Below are 17,885 nucleotides of genomic sequence, written 5' to 3'. Positions count from 1 at the left end.
CTGCATGAACAATCTCAATATATTGTGGATATTTGTATTAGGTTGTCAAGCAATTAAAAAACTAGTCATAATTATTTGTGGAATTTTTAAAAATCAGAATCAACTGCACTTTTAAACAAGAATGGAATGCTATTTAAATATTTTGGATGTTTTCTATATTTTTAAATATATTAATGTCAATTACAATGCCAAATACAAAGTGTTTATTTTTGATTACACATACTTGCACTGTAATAACTGAAAAAATAGTATTTTTCAGTTCACCTAATACAGTTACAGAAGTGCAGTCTCTTTATGAAAGTTGAACATACAAAAGGAGAATTATTTTAAAAACCTGTTTTCTGAAATAAAACAATGTGAAAGTTTAGAGAAACATTCAGTCCTACTTCTTGTTCAGCCAATTGCTCAGAGAAACAAGGTAGGTTACACTATCAAAACAAAAAGCAGTCAAGTAGCACTTTAAAGACTAGCAAAATAGTTTATTAGGTGAGCTTTCGTGGGACAGACCCACTTCTTCAGACCATAGACAGACCAGAACAGACTCAATATTTAAGACACAGAGAACCAAAAACAGTAAGCAAGGAGGACACTGTTTTTGGTTCTCTGTGTCTTAAATATTGAGTCTGTTCTGGTCTGTCTATGGTCTGAAGAAGTGGGTCTGTCCCACGAAAGCTCACCTAATAAACTATTTTGCTAGTCTTTAAAGTGCTACTTGACTGCTTTTTGTTTTGATAGTGTATAGACTAGCACGGCTTCCTCTCTGTTACTATTCAAGTTAGGTTACAATTTGCAGGAGATAATTCTGCCCACTTCTTGTTTACATTGTTACTTGAAAGTGCAAAAAGACACTGGCATGGCACTAGCGTACCTGGCATCACAAGATAATTTATGCTCTAAAGATTCATGTGTCCCTTCATGCTGCATCCACCATTCCGGAGAATGTGTGTCTATGTTGATGGTAGGTTCTGCTCGATAATGACCCAAAGCAAAACGGGCCAACACATGTTCATTTCATCATCTATGTCACGCCAGCTGAAGGTTAATTTTCTTTTTTCTTTTATATTTTTCTTTTTTTGGTAGTTTGTGTTCTGTTTCCTCATCAGACTGTGCTGCTCTTTTAAGATTTGTGAAGGCATGCCCCTATCAGAGGTTGGACTGCACTTCAGATCCTTAAACCTTGGGTCAAGTGCTGCAGCTATTTTTAGAAATATCACACTGTTATCCTCTTTGTGTTTTGTCAAATGCACTGTGAAGTGTTTTTAAATGAACATGTGCTAGAGCCTCATCCAAGATGACTGTCACATGAAATATATGGCAGAGTGGGGGTTAAACAGAGGAGAGTGCTCTCCAGCATCAAAGGACGGAGAAAGATGAGTGGGAGAGGCAGGCAAAATGTCTGTGTGAGACAGCAAGCTGCAAGAGCAGCAGGAGAGCAGTAGGAGGAAATGAGAGCTGGGCTGAAGACAGTGGTGGAGTACATGGTCTTCACAGTGTAGTACCCAGAGGCACTGAGATCTCATCTGGGGTAAGTGAAGTCTCTCCTTGACAGCCTTGGCTGACAGGCAGGTGGCCTTTAGCTCGTGTGGTAGGGTGCAGGGCTTGAGACCTTATGCTCACAGGTTCTGTTCTTGGTGCTAGCAACCTGGGCCTGTGGGTGTTACAACGGGTGCATTGGCTAGGAAGGGCTGCTGGAAGGTCTCCAAAGCTCAGGATGTGCTTTCTCAGCCCAGGGAAGCATGTAGTACCCAGAAGCACTGAGACATCATGTGGGGTGAGTGAAGTCTCTGCTCTACAGCCTCAGCTGGCCTTTAGCGTGCAGGGCTTTAGACTCTATGCTCACAGGTTCTATCCCTGGGGCTGGCAAGCCAGGTCTGTCTGCCCTACAATAGGGAGAACAAGAATCTTAACTCTGATGAGGAGTGCAAAAGGAAGACAATGGTGGGATTTGGGGCATGGAGTGTAGTCTGAGCATTGGACAAGGAGAGTTACTTTTAGCAGCAGTGCCTTGTGTGGATTGGAGGGGAACACAGATACAAGAGAGCCAGGGTATGGGAGGAAGAGCAGCAATCAAGTTATGTTGAAGGCACTATCAGAAATACAGAGATATTTAGGAGAATACATTTATGAAAGCTGGGAGTGAGAACAGATGGACCAGGAAAGCGTGATAGGCCAAGTCAAAAGCAGCAAAAAGTTCCAGGTGGAGGAGTACAGAAGAGTTCCTTATGCCTAGCCTGGAGAAGGTTATGAGTCCCTTCAGAGCAATCTCTGAGTAGTGGAAAGGGCAGAAGCCAAAAGGCTGGGGTTCAAGAAAGGGTTAGAAATGAAGAAATGGAGGCAGTGTTTGTGGACATTAGGCCCAAGAAGGCTGGAGACCACTGGTGGAGGATGAAGATGGGCAGTAGCAGCAGAAGAAGATTCAGTCAAGGGGGAGTTGGGTGTTTCATTCAACCAGACAAAATATGGTGTACTTGAAAGCTGAGAGAAAGGAGAAGAGAGAGATGCCAGTGGATGTTTCTCACCCTGTGATTAGAAATGGTACCTGAGAGTTTGAAAGTGCAGTGATGAGGGAGAAACAGTTGGGTGGGAAAGGGTAGAGCTGAGAGGAAATTTTGCTGGATGTTGTTTTTGAAGAAACTGACTAAATCCAGGGTAGAGAGGAAGTAAGGTCACTCTATAACAGCACAATGTGGCTTTTGCCATATTTGATCAAAATTTGGCTTGATGGCATTTTAATTGCTCATCCCAGCTCATGCACAATGTAAGACTTTTGCAGTTGTCATAATAACTGGAGTAAACAATATCCATCTCTCTCCTTTACAGGCTGCCAAAATGGCAAACTATTGCAAGTGTCAAAAACTGAGTGACCTGCTGTTCCTTATGTTTGCCATTGTCTTCATCGTCACAAGGCTTGGCATATATCCTTTGTGGTGAGTAAACATGCCCCTTACCTCAGGTACTTAACCCTACCCTAGTTTGGAGATGGATGCATTATGGCAAGGTTCCAGCTGTGTACACTGGCATGTATGTCACAAACATTACAAAAAGATTTCAGAGGCAACTAGTTGCTTTCCTAGAGAAGATCCTAGCAGGATACTGCTATAGAGTACCAGAGCAGTCAACATAGTAGAAGGATAGGGGTCAGGGCCTGAGCTGGTTTTAAAGCAGAAATGGGTGGAGTCAGCCACAGGTAAGCGTGCAACTGCCTTTGTAGAGTGGGTGACCAAGAATTAAGTACTGGAAAAAGAGACCAACAGGTGAGCTTGGATCTTTCCCACTTACCACTTTCATTGTCTTAAAAAACACACAGAAAAGAAATGACACCAGAGTCTGCCTGATGACAGCACTGCTACTATACGGGGTTGCAAAGCCTCATGCCTCTCTTTTTTTTCCAAAAGCAATTGTGGATGTGTGCGCTGTGGAAACAGTCCATGTGCTCTGTGGAGAAGAAACCCTTTCACTTTGCAGTAGCAAATGTTCTGTCTAACTAAGAAATAGCACAGCTGTGTCCCAAGGGAGAGTCCTTTTCAAATTGCTTTAAAGCTGCAGTATGAAATTCCATCTCACGTTCGTGCGCATGAAAGGAGCAGCCCTATTATAAAGTGAGCATCCTGCCCTCGAGAAGACTTGGTGAGAAAGTTCCAACGCCACCTCAGCATTTTGTTTCATTGTTCCAGAAACAAAACTAATCCCATCTGGCAGAGTAGTTTTGGGATGCAGTAGAACAACAGTTTTATCCATTGTGTTTATAGAGCACATTTACTACCAGAATGCTACGCTAAGCAGAAATTCTTTGTGGCTGTGCAGAGAGAAACAGCCACAAAAAGCTCATTACTTAATCACAAATATGGTCAACATACACAAATACCAACCCTGCCCACACCCCACATCCTTTCACAAGCCAGTAAAATGAAACCTTTTGGGGGATTGTTAATATGAAGGCAGGATAAAATCAAGTTACCTTTTGGCAGTCATATTAAATGCAAAAGACTCAACTAGTGCTCAGTGAGTCTAGAGAATTGCCAGAAATTCAATAACCCCAGAGACTTTGAAAAAAAAAAACAGAAATCCAAACACTGGTTGAAACCTTCAGTGGTCTTTTGAGGCTGGGACAGATTTTTTTTTTTTTAAATATACCTTCTTCCTCTTCTCTTACCAAGGTTTCTTAGTCACACATTAAATTTCAATAGATGGAGTATACAGATTTCCCCCACCTGTGTGCTATCAAATGTGCATATGTTGTTTTATCCTCCAATATCTATTTTTACATCAGGGACACAGTGAGGGCCAAATATGGCCAAAAGTGTTACACCACAGATGACTAGCTATGTGGTTTGTCCATGGGACGGTTCAGTTTGATAGGTCTCTGTAGATAAGTTCGTGGAGGATGAGTCCATCAATGGCTGTTAGCCAGGATGTCCAGGGATGATGTCTGTAGCCCCTTTTTTGCCAGAAACTGGGAAAGGGCAACAAGATGGATCACTTGTTGATTACCTGTTCTGTTCATTCCCTCTGGGGCACCTGTCATTGTCCACTGTCAGGAGACAGGCTATCAGGGTAGATGGACCTTTGCTCTGATTCAGTATGGCCGTTCTTACAATCTGCATTGCTCCAAATACCAACTGAATGCGTTTGCTCCATGTGATTTGCCTGTAATGCTATAAATAATACAACAGATTTACACTCCTTGAGTAGATGGCTGCCTAGTTTGTTTAGCCATCACTTTAGCTCTTTAATAAAATGTTAAACCTTGCTCTGAGCTATTTGAAAAAACAAAGGGAGAATGCTAGCTTTAGATGTCTGTCTGCCATATTTCTCAAGGACAAGGGGAAAATGCAAGTCATGGATGTCTATCTGTAATATTTTTCAACCCCTAACATTTATCAGATCACTGCTATGTTCTTGCTTTGGGTGAGCTCTGTCTTGATCTCACACAAAGCTCTTTCCCAAGAATTCACCAAATTCAGGGAAGTTCATTAGTTCTCTCTCTCATAAAGTGGCTACTCAGAATATGTTCTTCTCAAGGCACATGAAAATGAGAAGGGTCCAGTCCTGTTTCTACTTTACCCCCAGGCCATCTCACTCAAGTGTTTGGGAGTGCAGGAGTTAGCCTGAAATGCTTACAATCTGGGATGAGGATAAGGAAATGAAGCCTCACACCGTTTTGGCAAATTTCTCTGAAACACTCCAACCAAATGACACACAATGCAGCAAACTCTAAGGACAAAACTGAAATTATTGATGGTATTCTCTCATTAGTTGTAAAGCAACTTTCCATAGGTCAATTGTTAAATTAAAGATCTGACAGCTGGTGAGGTCCAGGCATAACACAAACAGAAGTTTTTGTGTGTTTTCTTACCCAATTCCCTCAGACTGACTGCATCAGCCCTGCTGTTCCACACTGAATCCTACAATCAGAGATTACCAATATAGAGCTACATTATCAAAAGCGGACTAAGCACAGATTTACATTCTTACTATTTTTGCAGTGTTTTTCAATGCTTACCAATATCCTTTGATGCCTAAAACGAGAATACTGTCATCTCACTTTTGATCCAAGTCATATAGTATCCATATCTGTAGCAAAAAGGACTAACGGGTGAAAATCAGGAGCAAACAGAATCATGGAAAAAGGTAACTACATAGAAGCTTCCTTTCACTGCACAGCCCCACACAACTCCCGTGTGCTATTTAGAAGGTTGAAGGGGAGCAGCAGATTACAGTAGAGGAATAGTCAGATGTGAGGAGAAAAGAGACAGCAGAACGTGCTGCTTTAACAGTAATACCGTAATACTGCTTTAACACTAACAGTTTCCCAGCTGTGGTATGTATGTGTTCCTAGTGTTAAGCCCATGGTAGAAATAGATGTCAGCACAATATTGCTATTGTTTTAGTGTTCTTACTTAGAACTCATATAAAGCTTTATGCTCTAAAATGCAGACATCAGAATAGTAACGTTTTAGCTTTGAGAACTATCGTCATTATTGTCATTTTATTTAAAAGCTGTTTTAAGAATATACCAGCGTTCATCTAGTCTGGGAAGGCACAGTGTCACTGATGGTAGGCAGAACTGGAACTAGTAATTAATTCATATTCTCTCTGCTAACTAGCCAGTGAGATGGAAGGAGATAATAAAACAATGTAATATAGATTCTGTCTAATCAATCACTATTGTTTGGGTTCATTCTAATTTAGCAGTGCCTGAGGGTATACCAAACCTGCACTGGGCCTGCAAAGTTTAACTCTGGCTACCTGGCTGAGAAGGCCTCAGCCCACAGCCCTGCTGGGCATGCTGCAGCTGGAGGCCACCTATAAAGGCCTGTGGAGCAGTTCCGTGACAGCTGACTGCTGCTGAGGAAAGAGGAGCCATAGGAGCTTCAGAGGAAGAGCTGTGGCTGGCTCAAACCGCCGAGGCCAGCCAATGAGAAATGGTTGGAGAAGCCCCTTGTCTGAAGGAAGCTAGTGAGGAAGAGGGTGACTGAAGTGGCTTGGAAGTAGCCCAGGGTGGGGAGTTATCCCCCCGCCCCAAGAGTTTAGTGTGTTGCAGATGGATTCCCCAGTGAGCTTGTGGTGGACCACTGAGAAACCAGGGCTAAGACCCAGTGGAAAAGGAGAGCCTGGGTCTCCCTATTATCCCCATTGACCCCAAAGGGAGCACCATACTATTGGCATCAATGCTGGCTACCAAAATCATTCTACTGAGTATGAGGGAGTGTGACTATCAACTCTGACTGCTAGGTCTCACTGCCCTGAAGGCAGAAAGCGTGAGTATTGATTCTGGCCTCTAGGCCCCCACTGCATTGAGTGGAAGGAGTGGGTTTTATTGCCTGTGGTCACTGGGGAAGACCAGAGCTGGTAAGTATATGGGGAGGAGCACTCTTTGAGGGGTGACAGAGACCCAATGCCCTCCCTCTGACGGGGGAGAGTGTGCCCACCCTGTGACAACAGCATGAATAAATATATTTAAATCTGAAAACTGTCTTTCTCAACTATACCCAGATTAGGATGGGTTCCAGTTGAGCTACCAGTTCTGATGTATGACATTGTTTGCATACCCATGGAAAGTGATTCAGCATTTGGTACAAAATACAGAGTTTTTTCCCCCTCTTTAAGCAATGCTTTAGGTAACTGCTAAAAAGTTTAGATCCACTTTGCAGCCAAATATATGAAGTCAAATATACACACATTCAGTCTCCCAACTGTAATAGTGCCTCTTTAAATTCTGGATAGCTGCATAATGCTCTCAGCATAATATTACGGTGCTCAGCTTCACTGAGTCCTTGTTATATTTATTGAACAAACAGGGGCTCTCACTCTGAACCCAACAGTAATTTAAAGTGCTCTTTTCTTTCAGTTCCAATGACACTGTGCAAAATAATATTCTGAAAATACAAAATTTAATCAGTAAAGGGTCTTATGAATATTCTTATATGAGGTTAAGTAGGAGAAAGCACTTTTTTTTCTACTTTCAAATTACATTGTAATGTTAGCTTTCCCAGGAGAAGTGCAGCTGACCAAGGTTAAATGATTCAGATGAAATTTGGCACATCCTCCTAAACCAAAATCAACTAACTGGTGCCAAAGCTATTCGCCGCATGAGTGGAATAGAGGCATTCTGTTGGAGATTAATTTCCCTGTGGTGTGAGTTTCCCCATCAGTGAAATGAGATTTTGAGACCTACAGGAGTGTTGTGTGGATTCATAATTCATAACAGGAGTGTATGCTATTGTTAATCTTTTACTGTTAAGCCAATGGTATCCAATCTTTTCCACATTATGGACAACATTTTAATAGACACAATGTCTCAGAATCCATTTATAATAATAAAAAAAAATCCTAGAGGTAACTAGCAATTGTTTACATGGCCAAACTGTGTTACAAAACAAATGTGTGTATTTAATTTGATAAGTATTTTGTTTCATTTGAAAAATTAATCCCACTGTCAAGTTTTATTCTTAATTTTATTTTCCCAGCCCATCTATTTTGTTCTCCCTCTCCTTTGTGCACGCAGCCTTTTACAGCGTTCCTGTGTTTGGTCTCCTTCTCTATTGCACATGCTGCCCAGGCATCAGTCTTTGTCCTCTCCCCCGGTGGATATGCTACATGGCCCATGCCCCCAAGCGGTCTACTCCTGTAGGCAGCTTCGGTTTCACTGGTCCCCGTGGACAGCTTCGGTTTCCTCTTATGTAGAATATAGTTACTTCTAGTTGCATCAAAGCTGCCTCCTTCTTCTTGATTACAGCTGCTTCTACAGGCCTCCTGATAGGAGGAGAGCCAGCACCATGTGCCCAGCTACTTCTCTGCAGATCACCAGTGGTCCAGGGGCCACAGGCTGAAAACAGCTGAACCGGGTGACTGAAAAACTTTACTTTTTTATCCTTCCCTCCCTACAAAAAAACATTCATACAACTGTTGTGTAACCACCGAGACTTGTCTGATTTCACCGCTCAGTTGCACTCTGTTCCTGGCTTCTCAGCGCTCTAATCTGTCGTGTGTTTCTACCTTCTCATTCTACCTCCTCATCTGCATGGCCAATCTAAATTGCAAGCTGTGCAGATCTCTGACCTTCATAGCTGAGTGTAGGTCTCCTAAAACTAATTAACACTTTGGGTATGTTAAATGGTACATAACGTGGATTTGTCAAGCAGAAATCATATCAGATCAACCTAATAGCTTTCTTTGACAGAGTAACAAGCCTTTTGGCTGTGAGGAAGGGGTAGATATGATGTGATTTGACTTTAATAAGGCTTTTTATATTGTCTCTCATGGGCCCTGTCTACACTAGCCCAAAACTTCGAAATTGCCATGCAAATGACCATTTCGAAGTTTAATAATGAAGCGCTGAAATACATATTCAGCACCTCATTAGCATGCGGGCGGCCGCAGCACTTCAAAATTGACGCGGCTCGCTGCCGTGCAGCTTGTCCAGACAGGGCTCCTTTTCAAAAGGACCCTGGCTACTTCGGAGTCCCCTTATTCCAATGAGCAGATGGGAATAAGGGGACTTTGAAGTAGCCGGGATCATTTCGAAAAGGAACCCTGTCTGGATGAGCCACATGGCGGCGAGCCGCATCAATTTCGAAGTGCCACGGCCGCCTGCATGCTAATGAGGTGCTGAATATGTATTTCAGCGCTTCATTTAGTAAACTTCGAAATGGCCATTTGCATGGCCATTTCAAAGTTTTGGGCTAGTGTAGACGTAGCCATGACCTCATAAAAAAACTATAGAAGTACAACCTACTATAAAGTGCATGCAAAACTGGTTGCAAAGTGAGTGATTCACAGTTAAACTGGAAGGGCATCTAAAGTGGAATTATGCAGGGATCAGTTCTGGGTCCAATTCTGTTCATTATCTTCACCAATGATTTAAATAATAGCATAGGCAGTACATTTATGAAGTATGTGGATGATACCAAGCCAGGAGGGGCTGCAAGTTCTTTGAAGGTAAGAATTAAAATTCAAAATGACCTGGACAAACTGGAGAAACGATGCAAAATATCTAGGATGAAATTATGTAAAGGCAAACACAAAATGCTCAGTTTAGGAAGGAACAAGCAGTTGCACGCGTACAAAAATGGGAAATGCCTGCCTGGGCCGCAAGTACTGCAGAAAGAGATCTTGGGATCATAGAGATCACAAGCTAAATGAGTCAACAATATGTCACTCTGGAAAAAAAAAGGCAAATAATGTTCTGGAATGTATAAGTCCCGCTGTCCACGCCCCCCCTGCTTCCCTGAGGCTCAGGGAACTGGGGTGGTGGACGGCCCACATACGGGACGGGACATTAGTCCCTTTTGAAACATAAGTCATGACGCCTTTTTGGCATCCCAAACTCAGGACCGTCCCACCCACTACAGGATGGATTGTCACCCTACTGGAGTTTTGTATCCAGTTCAGGGTATCAGATTTCAGGGAAAATGTGGACAAATTGGAAAGTCCAGAGAAGTGCAGCAGAAATGAATAATGCTTGAGAAAACATGACCTACAAGGGAAGATTGAAAAAAATGGGTTTGCTTAGTCTGGAGAAAAGAAGAATGCGGGGGAACATGACAATAGTTTTCAAGTACATAAAAGATTGTTAGAAACAATTGTTTTCTCCAGTCTCTGAGTTCAGGACAAGAAGCAATGGGCTTAATTTTCAGAAGTTACAGATTACAAAAAAAGCTTCCCAACTGTCAGGGTAGTTAAGCACTGGAATAAATTGCCTGGGAAAGTTGTACAATCTCTGTGATTGTTAAGAGCAGGTTAGACAAACACCTGCCAGCGGTAATCTGAATAGTATACGATCCTGCCTCCTTGAGTGTAAGGGACTGGAGTAGAAGGTCTCTCAAGTTTCCTTCTAGTCCCATGATTCTATGTATGTCTAAGCATAACTGAAGTGATAGTGTGCTCATTACTACACTGAGGTATTTATAAAGAAGTGCTTAAAATTGCTAAGCCATTTACTCTTTTGTGACTTAAAAGTTAACCTGTACTGATTGCTACATTAAGGATTCCAGGGAGATACGTGTGTGTGTGTGTGTTGTCCTTTCAAATATACAACATATGAAAATATATGATGTTTACAGCATTGTCTATACATACAAAACACTACAAATATTGTGCTAACATGCTTCCATTAGAAAGGTGACTTTTTTCTATTGGTGTTTATTACGCTATGTGCAGTGAATTCTGTAACAGTACTTCAGTGTAGTAGCCTGAATACTGCTGCTATATAGTGAAAGCAAACTATTACACAAAACTTCCACTAGTGGAATATTAGCGGATTATATTTAGCCCTCTTTCCAAGTAAATCAAGAGCTCCCCCTTTGAGGGTGGGGAGTCTCAGAGTTCAGGCTCCAGTAATAGCCCTGCAGACCTGAGCCAGTGGACCTGGGCCAGCTGTTTATTGCAGTGTAGACATACCCTCAGTCCCGAGGGCCATCTCATGGTGAAATGAGAGTCCTGGGTTTCCCTTACAAAATGTTTTCCATCTTCAAAACATTGTACAAGCAGTAGCTAATTAAAAGAGACGTAGTCATCTGGAATAATTACTGTTTGATCAACCTAAGAATGCTCTAGGAATTATTTTGGTGAAAGTCTATGGTCTGTGTTCTAAGGTGGTTCAACTAAATAGTCACAATGGTTCCCTTCTGGCCAGGGAATCTACAAAACTATGAACCCTCCTACAAAGCTGATAGTGAAGTAACTATCCTGGTGAACCAGACCTGGTCTGGTCTCTGAATTAATTAGTTTATTTCATGGACCTTAATCTCTTTGTCATTGGGTCCAATTCATGACAAGTCAACTGAAGTATTTTCACTGATTTCATGGTAGGGTAACTATCCACCCCATATTCAGTGGGACAGTCCTGTATATGAGACACTAAAAAGGCATCCCTACTTCTTTTTTAAAAGGGACTAATTGTCCCTTATGTGGGCCCTCCCCCTGAACTTTTCTGCCAGCAGCTGCACAAGCAGAGAGCAGGTAGGTCAATTTCCTGAGCCTCGTGGAAGTTGGGAGAGCACAGGTGGCTGCTGTGTCCCTGCCATTTCCCCAGGGCTCCAGGGGATGGCTGCCGGCTGATGCTTCCCCAGGCTCCCAGGGAGCCCTGAGGGCTGCTGCTTCCCCAGGGTTTCCAGAGAGCACTGCTTCCACTGGGGGCTGCCACTTCCCTAGGGCTCAGGGAGGGCCGGCAGCTGCTGCCTCCTTCCCAGTTCCCCGGGACTTGGAGGAGCCGGGAGGAGCTGCCCCTTCCCCATATTTGGGACAGGGAGATATGGTCACCCTGCCTTATTGAGACCTGGTTTGTGTCCATAGTGTGGGCCAGTCAGTTATCACAAGCAGAGCTGTCCAAAAACCTATTCAGAACTATTTACCAAAAGTTTTCTTTAAATAATTCTTGACAGTTGCTAGTTTACAAACTGTTTGTTGTGATTACAAAGTATCTAAAATTCAAGCAGTATTAGAATTAGGAGCCGTTGTTGGTCCCAGGATATTAGGCAGACAAGATGGGTATGGACCAACTTCTGTTGGTGAGAAAGACAAGATTTCAAGCTTGTGCCAACAGAAGATATTACCTCACCCGCCTCATCTAATATCCTGGTTTCAACACAACTGCAATAACTCTGCAAACTATTCCCTATTTTCGGACAGTAGATTTTCCATGACCAAATAACAATTTTCTCACCAGGAATGTGATTTATAAAGTTACACTTTCTTTCAAAGAACACAAATAACAGCACTAAACCTCAGATTTATGACTAATAAGCAAAACTAAGGAATGAGGCTTGAATTTTAGATATTTCATAGTCACAACAAACAGTTAATGAACTAGCTATTGGCCAAGAAATATTCTAAGGAAACTTGGCAAATAATTTTGAATAATGAGTCAATTCGAGGAAGTAGTAAATTATTCATGAATAAATAAAGATCAAAAAGAGGCTCACTGAATTAAATAAGTAACTCACCTTGAATCTTCTCTCAGCTCTTGTTCCTATTCTCTAGCAGAAAAGATGTAAAACTGTTATCTTATCAGCTTTTGCTGAAGTGTTATCTGATGCTATTCTTAAGGGAGGCTAGCTATTTTATCCCTTTGATTTGTGTGCGTTCTTGAGAGCACAAAGCTTCAATATTGTCTGAAGCAAAACTTGAACTTTGCAGTTTTAGGTTAAAACTGAACCAGCTGTTCCTAGAGGGGAACTAACAAATGCAAATTTTAAAGTGTCATTCACCAGTGAAAGGTTTTAAGGTAAATAACAACCAGTGGCCTTTGCTCGGTGTTTCTGGGTTTGGGTTTTCATGATTTCATTACAAGCAAGATTTTGTTTTAAAGTAAGTGTTATCGGGCTTATCAAAGTCAGTCCTCATTATCCTCAATTTTGGTTCATACATATTGTTCCCTGTGGCTCCAATAACACATTCTGTTGGCAGAGACAGATTGTTCAATCAGTGTTCTTGGGCCTTTGAGATTGTTGTTAGCTTTGAATAGTCTCTTTTCCGAAATGCAAACAGGACAGAGAAAATTACTGCAACAGTCTGGGCTGAGAATTATTGTAATGGGTGTAAATATCTCTAGAGAAAGTAAGGAGCATTCACCTTCTTACTGCTGTCAGATGTATTTGTGGTGCTGTTTTTAAATCACTGTGATCAGTGAGGTATCAAGGCTGGAGAATAAACAGAATACTGACGAACAGAGTCTATCAGGACTGCTCCCATATCCACTGCAATGGATTCCACTCTAAACTCCTAATCTTGAGTTGAGGGGAGCTCTGTGAGAGTCTGCTTTTCCACCAAGAGACCAAGGTCCAAGGAATTTACAAGTTTTTTGGTTGTTGACTGTATCTACAAGGTGGGTTATTTACTATGTCTCTTGGGCCGTGTCTACACTAGCCAAAAACTTCGAAATGGCCATGCAAATGGCCATTTTGAAGTTTACTAATGAAGCGCTGAAATACATATTCAGCGCCTCATTAGCACATGGGCGGCTGCGGCACTTCAAAATTGACGCGGCTCGTCACTACATGGCTCGTCCAGACGGGGCTCCTTTTCGAAAAGACCCCGCCTACTTCAAAGTCCCCTTATTCCTATGAGCAGATGGGAATAAGGGGACTTTGAAGTAGGCAGGGTCCTTTCGAAAAGGAGCCCCGTCTGGACGAGCCGCATCAATTTCTAAGTGCCACGGCCGCCCGCATGCTAATGAGGCGCTGAGTATGTATTTCAGCGCTTCATTAGTAAACTTCGAAATGGCCATTTGCGTGGCCATTTCAAAGTTTTTGGCTAGTGTAGACATAGCCTTGGAGTGGATCTATACTAGTCCCCTCCTTCGAAGAGATAAGCTAAGCAGGCAGGTTGTAGGAGGCTAATGAGGGCTGCAATGCATATGCAACACCACATTAGCATAATGTCCACTGTGGGAACTTTGAAGCTGCTATCTTCGAAGCATTGACAGGCAGGGTAGCTGCAGATGCTTTGAAGTACACGCCGAACTTTGAAGTCCCCTTACTCCCAAAACTTTTTTGGAGTAGCACTGTAGACTTGCACAGAGTATTGGTGGCTGTGAATTTCTCAGCTAACATTTGTATTCATTTAAGCTTTGCTTATTAGCTAATGACCATGTGTTGAATACTAGCTCTTGAAAGTGTTTTGTCTTTCCCGTTCTTATCCCCATACTTTTAAATTATAAATCTTTAGGACATAGGCCTATTGCTTGTCCAGTACAATTTACCATGGTACATTCACAGTGCTTAAAAGAAATATGAAATATGGACAGTGCTGGTATTTGACTGTGAGCAGCCTTAGAGTTCAATTAGGGTCCAAGTAGATCCTTATAGGGATCAACATTGGCAATACTATGGCCATATGTGCCCATTTTGCAAGAGTCTGGTAACCTAAGCAGGGGTTAAAATGGGTATCAGTATAATCCTAGTGATAGCAAATCCCAAACTTTAACTCTGAAGAATCATTAAAATATATGTTTCATCATTTATTTGATGTGTGTCAACTACAAGAACCTAATCTCCTAATCTAGAGTAACAGAAAAGTGCCTATGTGGGTTATAAAAGTCATAGTTCTGGAGTATTGCCAAAGGACACTAAACTTACCAGCACGAACTGATAAAGACTCCATCTACACTAGAGCGTTTTGTAGACAAAACTGGGACATCTACACACAAAATGCATTTTGTTGACAAAAAACGTAGACAAAAAAGCCATGTGGATATTCTGTGGGCCCTTTTATTGACAGAGAGATCAAAAGATCTATCTGCTTTTATGTGTAGACCCGATCTGCTGACAGAAATTTTGTTGGAACATCTCTTCCAACAGTTCCTCTACTAGATGGCTAAGAATAGGTGATCAGAGCCAAAACACTTTTCAGGATCAGATTCAGCACCAAATGCAGTAGTGTTGCCCCAGACCTGAATTTGACCCATTCTATCCATAAAACTTGAGATAATCTTTTGAGTGCTCAAGCTGAACAAGATGCTGTTAGGACTAATTTGCCTACATACTTTGATCTGGAGGCAAAGTTTGCGTTCAGCTCAGGGGGGTGCAAAGGTGGTGGCAGAGGTTGGTTTAGAGGATTTTTTGTTGGGTTATTTTTTTTGCGGGCGGGGGTGGGGAGGGTGATTCTTGTGTAAGTCCTTTAGCAGGTAGATAAAATTACTCTCCAACAAGAATGTAACCTTTGGGTCATGTTTTTGATAGTTTTTCCCTTAATTTATACATTGAACCACTCCTGTTTAATATGATCTTGTGTAGGTTGAGAGGGGATTCAGTTATTCTAGTGTTAAAAATGCTAGGAGCAAAATACCATGAGCTAGAAAACTGTTGAATTATTGCTTTGGTTTGAGGTACTACAGAGTGACACCAGAGAAGATTATCAGGTGGCACAGTCATCTTGCTGGGGTGTCCAACCTGCTTTATAGATGAGTCTTTAACCCTTTCTCCTCCCAACTCCCCTGAGGCAGAGGAGGGGACATTCCTCAAGTTTTCTTGCAGTCAGGAACTGTAGTTGTCCTTAGTGCCATAAGGAGGCAAGGAAGAGATAGCAGATATGGCAAAGGCTTCCCCCGCCCCCACTGTGACAAAGTCAGTCCTGTTCCTGGGCCTCTGGCCTCTACTCAGTCCATTGGGCCCACTCAAGGGCCCAGTTGCCCTCACTGAGGCAAGGGGTGGTCAGGGGAGAACCTGGCCCCTGCCCACTCGTGTCAGGTTTCAGCTCAGGGACCCTATGCCTCTGCTAGTGGGAAGGGCTGACTCCCTTAGCCCTTGGCACATCAGCTCTTCTCCCTGGGCCACTTCCCCAGACAATTCCCCTGGTACCTTCTCCAGGCTGCAGCTGTAACGAGTCCCTCTCTCAATCTGCTGCAGCTCCTCACTCTCCATCTGCAGTTCCTGGTGTTCCTGTTCTGCTCCATTCTAACCTGCTTTCTCTCACTGCTTCTGGTCTCCTTGCCCCCTGCATCTCTCCACTCACCTCTTACCCTCTCTCCCCACCCTTCCCACTATGCAGGCTTCTTAAAGGCCTCTTATTAGTCCTATCACTGGGGCCAGTTGGCCTCAATTAGGCTGAGCCATCTCCCACCCAGCTGCCTTTGATTGTCCTACAGGCCCTTCTGTTTGTTTGGGCTCCCTCTGAGGGGCCCTCCACCCTGGCCCTGCCACACCACACACCCTTGCAAGGCTAGGAACAACCTGGCCCCATATATCATATGTCACATCTTTCGTTTAAGCAGGGAACAATATGCACCCTGAGACAAATGCCTCTTGACGTGAATTCTCTGATGTCTGTGCAAGCTTTTAATATGTTTTTAAAGATTTTCCAACTTGGAAATGTAAACAATGTTGTTTCCAGTATCTTTGTACTCTGATACCAGACGCATACACATGCATTTGGCAGAACATAGTCTTGATAAAACATTATGCAGAGCAATAAATGCATTCTGCCAGGGAATCTGAAGTCCTCCTTTATTCAAATCTCTATTCAAAGACTCTCCTGAGATGTACACTTTGATTGTGAAGGTGCATATGACCTTGTGTTTTCAATTTTTCTGTCAGCAAGAGTGGAGATATTAATGTTCATGCCAGCGACTGGAAAATCTGTTAGCAGGCAGGAGCTATTGATGAGGAGAAATTGAGTGAACAGATAAGCGCAACTAAATTCAGCACAATAGACAGCTTGGTCAGAATAGTGCCTTTTACACTACATCAAACAGGAATAATTTCCTGTCGGCTTCATTCTGTTAGTTGAGTAACTGAAAGCCCTACGTGGGGCTTAAAATAACATTGTCTCAGTGGGGGGTTCTAGGATCTCTGAAAAGATGTTTTACTGCTGATTAGTATTAAAAGAGTGCCCAATTCTGCGATACTCAGATGAAATTGGCATCTGGCCAGAAGCCAGGGCTGCAATTAATTAGTGGCTAATTTATCAAAAATAAATGTGCGGTTTATTTATTGGTACTTTTATCATCTTCAGTAGGTTAACAAACAAAAAAAATAGCTTTTGATCCTCTTGGTTCTCATCTTGTATTTACACATAATTCCCATGGCAAGACGTTGTGGCTTACTTTAGCCCTTGGGGCACTCCACCTAGGAGTCAGTGTAACTTCCTTAATCTGTCTGATTTGTTCTTACACAGCACAATCTACTTTACGGAGTCAAACCACCACCACCCCCCACCCCCTTTGTTGTATGATAACCCTGAAGTACATTGAGCCACATTCGTTTGTTGCTCCCAAATGACTGCTTGCTTTCAAACACAATTGCATGTCAGCCCATTGCTCATTTGGATTTCCCACTCCATCTGCCAAGTGACTCAAAATTAAAAGAAGTTGTGGGTCAAATGCCACTCTGAAATTTAAGGATGTAAATCTGGAGAAGTTCCTTTGACTTGAGTAGGGGACTTATGGATTTACATCTTTGGAAATGAGAGCAGAATTTGATGGTGTATGTTTCTAATGCTCTTGATAAAGCAGCAATATATTCACTTTGTACTTACCAGTGTGCTCAAAAGGAGGCTGAGCAGATCGCTGTGCTCTGGGCAGTATGCAATTTCTGGGCATTATGGCTATCTAGCATCCCTGGCCTTCACATCTCTGGTTCATTCACAAAGTCGGCTTTACCTTCGCTTTTGTGGGATCTCATTGTCTAATATTTTGCCACTGGTAGAACTCTGCATTCCCACTCAGGGAAGTGTTGGATGCAGGCAGCAGGGATGGAGAAAGAACCAGGAGAACTAGAACCATTAAATGGCTGGTAATACAGCTCCACTACAGATACATGTGACCTAACTGGACGGAACCTGTCAGAGTCTGGATTGAAGTGACCAGGGCCCTAAATAATTGTACAGTAGATTTTTATTGTACTGTCTGCACAGATCTCCCTCTCAGCTAGACAGATTAAATAGTT

At 42.6% G+C, this 17,885-nt stretch overlaps 1 protein-coding gene across 1 annotated transcript in view; it reads left to right on the top strand.

The window, feature by feature from the left end:
- CERS6 (ceramide synthase 6) overlaps positions 1-17,885 on the top strand; it is a 228,884-nt gene that overhangs the window by 196,394 nt on the left and 14,605 nt on the right. Inside the window, exon 8 of the mRNA XM_075000988.1 lies at positions 2,821-2,927. Coding sequence (XP_074857089.1) covers positions 2,821-2,927 — 107 coding nt within the window. The remainder of the gene's footprint in view (positions 1-2,820; positions 2,928-17,885) is intronic.

Source organism: Carettochelys insculpta, chromosome 8 (assembly GCF_033958435.1).
Source record: "Carettochelys insculpta isolate YL-2023 chromosome 8, ASM3395843v1, whole genome shotgun sequence".
NCBI classification, from domain to species: Eukaryota; Metazoa; Chordata; order Testudines; family Carettochelyidae; genus Carettochelys; species Carettochelys insculpta.
The sequence above is the reverse complement of the archived record's forward strand: the minus strand, read 5'-3'. Positions and strand labels throughout refer to the sequence as shown.